This window comes from Rhinolophus sinicus, chromosome 5, assembly GCF_057876585.1.
Source record: "Rhinolophus sinicus isolate RSI-liver-muscle chromosome 5, RSI-T2T, whole genome shotgun sequence".
Taxonomy (NCBI): Eukaryota; Metazoa; Chordata; class Mammalia; order Chiroptera; family Rhinolophidae; genus Rhinolophus; species Rhinolophus sinicus.
The window spans coordinates 74,990,258-74,999,493 of record NC_142505.1 but is presented as its reverse complement, the minus strand read 5'-3'; the positions used below and the strand labels follow the sequence as shown (position 1 = coordinate 74,999,493).

The 9,236-nt window shown below is 41.8% G+C and overlaps 1 protein-coding gene across 1 annotated transcript; it reads left to right on the top strand.

Annotated features, from left to right (window-relative positions):
* The first annotated feature begins 2,141 nt into the window (after window positions 1–2,141).
* Window positions 2,142–5,913, top strand: HINT1 (histidine triad nucleotide binding protein 1). Its single transcript, XM_019756092.2, has 3 exons — window positions 2,142–2,370; window positions 4,322–4,426; window positions 5,592–5,913. The coding sequence occupies exons 1-3, from the start codon at window positions 2,260–2,262 to the stop codon at window positions 5,754–5,756; spliced, it is 381 nt and encodes a 126-aa protein (XP_019611651.1). The 5' UTR covers window positions 2,142–2,259; the 3' UTR covers window positions 5,757–5,913.
* The last annotated feature ends 3,323 nt before the right edge of the window (window positions 5,914–9,236 follow it).

Sequence of the window (9,236 nt, the reverse complement as noted above, 5' to 3'; positions counted from 1 at the left end):
GTGCTCCAGACAAGATAAAGACACTAGGTTGGATTAGCGTGGTGTAGAGGAGGTGAGAAATGATTAGATTCATGAAATGTGCTGAAAATACAGAGAGAAGAATTAAGGATGATTTTAAAGCTTTTGGCTTGAGCAAGTCAATGAACGGTATTAACATCGTGTTTCCCCGAAAATAAGACCTAACCGGACAATCAGCTCTAATGCATCTTTTGGAGCCAAAATGAATATAAGACACAGTCTTATTTTACTATAACATAAGACTGGGCCTTTAATATAAAATAAAATAAAATATATGATATAATATAATATAATTAATACCGGGTCTTATATTAATTTTTGCTCCAAAAGATGCATTAGAGCTGATGGTCCGGCTAGGTCTTATTTTCGGGGAAACAGGGTAGTAGATATAGAATGTTGCAGGAGGTTTTTTGTTTGTTGTGGAGAAAATAAAAATAAATTTGAAGTGCCTAGTAGACATCCAAATGGAGGTGGTGAGTGAGCAGTAATATATACCATAGACCAATCTGGAATTAAGGGGAGAGGTAGATCAGGAGATAAATACTAGCGAGTCATTGCTCTGTGGATGATAAAGCCTCAGCCTTAGTGAAAGGTGACCATATTATTTATTATCCAAACCAGTACATATTTTCTCTTTTAACTTTTTAACAATTTCAGTCATACAGGAAAGTTGTAAATAGAATTTGCACGTATGTTTCACTCAGATTCTCCAAATGTTAACATTTTACTACAATTGCTTTCTCCTTTTCTATTGCTCTACTTACCTATGCATGGAAGTATGTTTTGGTATGTCTTTACTGTTTGAGAGTGAGTTGCAGACATGATACACCTATTACTCCTAAATACTTCAGTGGGTTATTTCCTATATAAAAAAGACATTCTCTTACGTTAGTGGTTCTCAAAGTATGTGTCCAGGGCCAGCAGCAACTGCATCAGCTGGAATGATGCAGCTGATGTTAGAAACCTAAGTTATGGGACTTCACCATTGATCAACTCATTTTGATAATTCTGCCGTAGATATGTAAGGAAATTAACATGACTTTCAAAACTATTATCTAATTTATAGGCATTATCTAGATTTCATCAATTATCCCAGTGATGTCTTTCATAGCAAAAGTACCAAATGGGACACTTTTGATATGAATGGGGATCACTATCAGTAATTTTGCCAAGACAAAGTGGTAAAATATAATCATATAGGGTAGTCCAGGAAGTACAGTTAATTTTTCTCAATAAGGACAGTTGGAGATTGTTAGCTAGAGAACAGGGCCAAGAACAGAATCCATTGAGAGGCCTCCAGCAGGAGGCTCACTGTGGAGAAATAGCACCCAGAGAGGTAGGAGAGTGAAGATTACTACTATAAAGAGAGAATGAGTGGTCAACAGTGACCAATGATGCCAAGAGGTCTATCATGATGAGAACTGGAATTGCCTACACCGTTTTGTAAATAGAGCTCCTTGGTGACTTTGACAAGATGAAAACGGGCTCAAAAAAGAAAGATGAGTAGGTGGACACAACTCATTTAGTTTTATATAGAAAACTAAAAAGGAGCAAAGGTATGGAGGGGGATGTGGAGTTGAGGAAGGTTTTGTTCCTTTAAGGTGGGGCATGTTAATGATGTTGATTACTGCTGAGAAAAAGTAATTGTAGAAAAGTCTTGGAAGGTTTACAAATTACCGATGCCTGGTTCTCACCCCCAGAGAGTCTGATTTAATTGACCTGGGGTGCGACTAGGTTCACCAGGATTTTTAAAAAGCTCTCCAGGTGTTTTAATATGCAGTCGAGGCTGAGAAACACTGCTAGAAGTTGAAAAAGATGCTAGGAGGGCTTACATGCTAGAGCCAGCAAACATGGCCAGCCCTGCTTGGATTATCAAATCTTTTCACCTACAGTATCCAGATTTTCCTACAACGGTCCATAAGGCAAGTGAATAACGGCTTATACCAGAAACTCCACTCGCCGAGAAAGAAGAAAGGAAGAAAGAACGACCCCGGTGCGGCTCCTTGAATCCGGGGATCAAGAACCTCTTTCCCGTCGGGTCTCGCGGTGCGGTTTCCCTCGGGCTCCTACGCGTCCGCCGCACCCGAAGCTCAGGTCGCCAATGCGCACGCGCAGAACAGCTCAGCCGCGCGAGCAGCGGTCCCAGCGCAGGCTTGGCGGCGCGCTCCCGCCCTCGGCCCGCTCCCCCAGCTCCTCCCTCCTCCCGAGCTTGTCGGAAGGCCGCGCGGGAGGGAGGCCGCGATGGCAGATGAAATCGCTAAGGCTCAGGCCGCCCGGCCTGGTGGCGACACGATCTTCGGCAAGATCATTCGCAAGGAAATCCCAGCCAAAATCATTTTTGAGGATGACCAGGTAGGCACCGGGCGCCACTTCGCTCGTGGGCTGAGACCGGGCGGCCGCCCGTGGACACGCCGGTTTCCCGCGGAGGGAAGGGAAGGGCCGGGACCCGGCCGCCCCGCATGGCCTCTGCCGCGGGCCCCCAGCCAGCGGGCAGGGCCGCGGCCGCTCCGAGGCGGCCTGCCGGCGCGTGCCGGCGCTCCGGTTACGCGTTATCAGCCCCGGGCACGGGCCAGGCCGCCGGGCGCCCGTGGGGCCCTCACTGCGGGTCTGGGCGCTTGTGGCGGGCAGCGCCAGGTCCTCCGCGTGGGCTCCCGCCGGCTCCCCGGCTGCCTGGGACCTCGCCTGTGTCAGGAATCTCACAATCTCGCCAGCGCTCTGCCTGACAGGGAGAAACCCGATCGCGCCCTGACTCGGGCCCAATCTCCGCGATCTCCCGCGCACAGCCGGCCTGCCGGGCGATCCCGGAGCCACTCCACGCCGGGTTGCGCTAGAAGACCCGGGACACGCGTCTCGGAGCGGCGGGGGACGGGGGGCGTGCGGACGCGCGGGGCCGGCTTGTTACCAATTCGTCACCCCCATCCGCACCCCCACCCCGCTCTGGCCGTGGACTCCAACTAAGTGGGCACGCTTCCGCGATTTGCTTTCCTTCGGCCCCGCCCGGGAAGAATGGTTCCTTTTATAATATTTGACAGGAAGCAGTTTTATGCCAAGGGACTAAGAATGTACTTTTTGTTCACTTCACTGTAGGTGAAATTCTGTTTTAGAAAGGCCCAGTCGATGTCACTTTCAGATATCCTGTGTAAAATATTTAGTGGGCAGTTGCATTTATGGGTTTGGATCTCAGATAAAGCTGGGCAGGAGATTTACATAAAAAAAGTTCTGTAAACTTTTTGTTATATTAACATTGAGCTATATGGAATTTAAGCGAAACATTCATTTTATGCTACTAGGAGCATTATTAGATTCAAATCTTTAAGATTTAATTAGGTTCCTCGAGGTGAATTTTATTTAAATGCTTTCATTTGTTTAGTTAAGGAAGTTCTTTTGTTTTAGGACACGCACATTTTTTTTTGAAACATTTTCAGTTGCTTTTTTATAAATGATCGTTGAAATATTGACTTTTGAACCAGGGAAATCCCAACAGTATAACATTATGATTCAATCTAAATGATACAGCATTTAGTAGTTCCCAAGTAGAACTACTTCTGGGACAGGTAAGCTGGGATGGGGGTCCAAGCAGCTTCCACCTTCAGTAGAGAACAAAAGATAAACACTTTTGTAGTATGTCATTTGTCTACATGTTGCTTATCCTCTTCACTTCTACACAGAAGTAAAATAGGGAAAAATAAATAGGTATTAGTCAAATACCAGATAAATATATAACTACAAAACTGATCACTGCAGTAAAGGAAAAACTGGAAATTGCACAACCAGGGCTCCTGACGTAGGAAAGGTGGGGAGGAGAATCAGAGAAGAAGATATCCTCAGAAAGGTTATATATGCTGGTGGCTGTGGTATGAATGGCAGGTTAAATTAGACAAAAGTTGGGGTGGGGTCGGGAGAGGATCATTTCCGTAAGAGGAAACTGCAGTTGAAAAAACCCTGAAGGTAGAGAGAGATGGCAGCTGTGACTAGAGCAGGAAGAGTTATGTGAGATCAGACTGAAAAGGTGGACAAAGATTAACATGCCTAATTTCTACCCAATCTACATCAGGTTTTTCTCTGATAATCATTTATTTCACCCTTTACTTTTCCTTTATAACATGTAGGGTCTTTGGTTAATTATATTTTTATTTGTCCATCTTTCCATCAGACTGTAAGTTCCATGAACAGGACCAGGGGACCACATGTATTGTGTACACTACTAATTTCCTAGCATTTACTATAGTGTTTCCTGTGGGGTAGTGTAAAGGAATAAGATGTATATACTAAACTTTGATTTTTTTCCCCCCCTTTTCCCTAGTGTCTTGCTTTTCATGACATTTCCCCTCAAGCACCAACACATTTTCTGGTAATACCCAAGAAGCATATATCCCAGATTTCTGTAGCGGAAGATGATGATGAAAGTGTGAGTAAATTTACTAGCACAATTTATTTTCTTTTTAAATTGGGAGACTAAATTTTGACCTTAAACTGATGTTATGTTTTCATTTTCCTAAGGGCATTACTAAGGAAAACAAAATCATTATGGCTTCAATGCATTGTAAAATTGTTGTGATTTTTTTAAATGAGGTATAATTGACATATACCATTATATTAGTTTTAGGTATATGACACAATGATTCGGTACATACATCTATTATGAAACGATCATCACAGTAATTCTAGTTAATGTCTATCACCACAAATTCTTAAGCAGAAAGGGTTCCACATAAGGATTAGTTGGTGAGACTAATTTTTCCTCAACAAAGAAATAGTATATCAAACAGGAGAAGGTTCATGGACTCTTCTGTTAATACTATTAAAGGAAAGAAAAATAGTTACTTGGTTTTGCCAGGAGGTGTAGGCTTCAATTAAAATTTTTCCTAGTGCTCTTTGTGGTAGACTGTATAATCGTTCATAAATATTCACTATTCTTTAGGGGTGCATTATACTTCCTGCCTCATTGGTGTCAGGCCTGGTTATATGACTCCATTTGGCAGATGAATGAATGCAAGCAGAAGTGATACATATCTTTTGAGTGGAAACTTTTAAGAGTTAGCACCTGGTTTGCCATGTTCTCTCTTCCCTCTGCCACTATGATCACACAGAGATTGGTCCATCGGCCTAGGTTTCAAAGTGAAAAAGATGTAGAAATTGAGTCTGGTCAACTTCTGATGAACATGTAGTAAGTCCAAGAAATAGTTCTTTGTTGTAAACCAGATTTTGGGGTGGTTTGTTACCACAGCATAACCAAACCTACCCTGATTGATATACTCCCCCATAACAAGAAAGCAAGATGTCTTTCTTTATTAAAAGAAATTAAATACCACTTGGAATATGATTTAAAAATTGTTTTATTTGAGCAGATTTATGTCTCTCATTTTTCGTTGAAATTAGTAATGAATAAATACCTAATCTTACTGGGTTTTTCATTGTAAATTATGTTGTATTAGGAGTAAAAGAGTTTCCAAATATTTGCCCAAAGGAGTATGTTGGCAGTTTTTTAATTTAATGTTTCACCTTGGTAGTTTGTTATTTAATGGCAAGAAGTTGTAAATTCCCTGTGCTTAAGAAACTTTTTTCTTTTCCAGCTTCTTGGACATTTAATGATTGTTGGCAAGAAATGTGCTGCTGATCTGGGCCTGAAGAAGGGTTATCGAATGGTGGTGAATGAAGGCTCAGATGGGGGACAGTCTGTCTATCATGTCCATCTCCATGTTCTTGGTGGTCGGCAGATGAACTGGCCTCCAGGTTAAGCATGTTTTAGGGATAATTTTCCCTTCTTGGGCAGTGATCAGTTTCGCAAGTTCTAATATGTTAAACAGTACACTTATTTTTCCCTGTGTATGGACAGATTGAGGAAATCATTTGAAAAATCCATACATAATAAACGACATTGTTGCATGGTCTGAATTCTGCATTTGATTTATTATGAAAAAATATATATGTTGGGATGTATGAAGGTGGAGTTCATAATTTGGGAGGAGGTATCTTGTTTTTTTTTCCCCAAGGAGGATGCAACCTATGTACATTATTACAATGGTGTGACTGGTCTTTGAAGACAAGTTACAAGAGTTCATAAATTTAGCTTTAGCTTAGAAATATCCTTGTAGTCTAAGAGAAAATTTTCTAATCCAATTCTCTTATTTCCTAAGAACAAAAGAGTATGTGATGTGACTGGTCAAGACAGTGACAGTTTTGGGTTTAGAAACAATGTTTTTTGTCCACCCTACATGTTTCCCCTGGACTGTTGGGATAACTAGGAAGGAATGAAAATAGATTTGTCACAGAATCTTTGATGACCGTATGAAGCCATAGATTGATAAGTTATAAAGACTTGAAAACATTAGTTAGCATTAATTTTCTAAATTGAAAACACAGTTTTGAATGTGTCTGTGCACACTAGCAAAAATATTTTAAGTTGTATATGAATCTGGCGGTATGGAGTTGGGCGGGGAATATCAGGGTCTGAGTTCTTATTTAGACTGACAATGAAACTCTGTTTTCAGTCTTGCCATACACCCTAGCCTTCCTAAGGTTGTGCATGGCAAACTGTTTTGCTTCTTGGCTTTCCTTCATGCAGGCACTTTTATAGCTTCCAAATTTTGATACTTCTTGTCTGCTTTTGTCTCTTCTCATTCTCTATGTGCTTATGGGTTCCTTCCATTTTTAATCTCTCAGAAGACTACTTTAGTAGAGTTTGACACATTTAATTGAAAATTGTTTTCCTAAATTTTTAATTTTGTTTGTGATTTTAAAATATTTTAGGGGTGGGAATTAGGGAAATTAGCCACTTATGTCTTACAAATAATTTTTCCCAATTTTCATTTTTTACTTTGTTTATAGTGTTTAAAATATTTGTATAATGTATCAATTTTTAGTCCATATTTTAAAAAGCCATTTCCACAACAGGAGGATTTAAAAAAATTATTTCTTTCCCTAATACTTTTATGGCTTTATGTACTTTATGGCTTTTTTTAAATAGGGAAAGTTCTGGGGAAGAGTTTTGGAGGGATTTGTGCCACTATAAAGAATGTAATAATGAGATAAGCATCTGTATTATGTATAAGAAGGTCAAATCTGCTTGCTTTAGGCATATTTCCCACTAATTTAGTCAAACCAGTGCTAATAAATCAGGTAGACAAACTGCAAATTTGTCTTGCTGGTTGTGTCTGTGATTTTTCTGCCTAAATGGTTCTGAGATTCAATTTTCAATGTGTAAAGTGGGTGGGGTTCCCACATAGCACCAAGTTGATCTCTGGACACCAGCTGGGTGTCTTACAGTTCAACTCAATTCTGACACTATCTACCCAGATATAGCATCAGATTCCATGGGTTAAGAGTTCAGTCCTACAAGACTGCTCCCCCTTACCAGATGCAAGTCCAGGCTGTTACCTGTGCTTCTGACGAACTAGCCTATAAATCAGAGGTTCCCAGGATCCCCTCCTCAGGTTTGATTAATTTGCTAGAGTGGATCACAGAACGGAGAAACATTTTACTTACTAGGTCACTAATGGTTTATTATAAAAGGATTTAACTCAGGAACAGCCAGGTGGAAGAGATGCATAGGACAGGGTATGGGGAAAGGGCACAGAGCTTCCATGCTCTCTGATCATGCCACTCTCCCCAAATCATGTGTTCACCAACCTGTAAGCTCTCCCAACCCTGTCCTTAGGGGTATTATGGAGGCTTTATTACATTGCCATGATTGATTAAATAACTGGTCATTGATGACTGATTCAACCTCCAGTCCCCTCTCCCCTTCCTGGAGATGGGGCATTGGGACTGAAAGTTCCAACCCTTTAATCACCTTGTTGTTTCTCCTAGCAACCAGCCCCTATCCTTAGGTTACCTAAGGGCTTTCCAAAAGACTCCATTAACATAAGACATCTGCATCACTCATCACTTAGGATAATTCCAAGGGTTTTTGGAGCTCGACCAGAAAGGGGGACAAAGACCAGATATTATATAGATATAGATATATATGCCACAATACCATACTGTCTTTAACAGACTTGTGGCAGATATTCACTATACCTTATATGGTAGCCAGTCTCCAAGACAGCCCACAGATATCCTTGCCTTTGGTAGTCACGCCTTTGTATAGTCTCTTTATACTGAATCGGGGCTATTCTGTGTGACCAAGGGTAATGACAAAAGTGATTTCTGAGGCTAGGACAGGGCATTCTGGCTTACACCTTGGTCTCTTGGTCACTGGGGGAAGCCAGCTGCTATGGCTGAGGACACTCAAGCAGCCCACTGGGAAGGCCTGTGTTGGGAGGAGCTGAGGCCTCCCACCAGCAGCCAATAAAGTCAGCTATGAATAAACCACCTTGGAAGTAGATCCTCTAGCCCCACTCAGGCCTTCGGATTACTGCAGTCCTGGTCACCATGTGACCTCATGAGAAACCCCAAGCCAGAACCACAGGGTGAATCTCCCAAATTCCTGACCCACAGAAGGGGAGACAGAATAAATAATTATTGTTTTAAGCCACTAAAGTTTGGGAGAATTTGTTACATAGCAATAAATTACAACATGCTGTTTTCATTTTTCCTTAGCATATAGCTGCGTTTCCCTGCATGCCTTTACCTACGTGGGGGTTTGTAGTATGGTCAATGAGATGTGTGAGGAACTGAGGAATGCTATCTCAAGGCCCTGAGAAATCTCCCATGGTATCTCCCATTGCTTTCTCTTTTCCTTTATCTATTGGTGAGATGCAGAAAGGATCCAGCATAGGACACTCCGCTGTTTGATGGAAGGAGCTTAAGTCCCTGAATGACTGACTGGAGCAGAGTTCTCCTTACTCGGGGCCCACATCAGAATTTGTGTTAAGCCACAGATTTCAGGGTTTAGGTAACAGCAGCTAAGAGAATTTACTGTAATTAATACAAGGTCTATGATTCAGGAGTGGTGGTGCTTATTTTTCCACATAAGGTGGCTTGGGATTCTAACAATGACACCATCCTATTTGATTGTTCTTCTATCCTTTGAATTAGCGAGGAGGGTGAGAGTGCAGGGTAAGCAGGGTTAGAACTTGGAGGCAGCAACTGGGCTCCTAAGCAGAGAGTAAGCCAGTTTCTGTGGGGACCATGGTTCCTCAGCTTGATTGAACTGACTGAGAGGGAGGTGGAATGGGAAATGACTCCTATAAAGACGGGAACATTAAATGTTCCAGTTTAGATCTCAAGTGACAGGTTCAGGCCATTCAAGGGACTTAGTTTATCACTGAGATAAT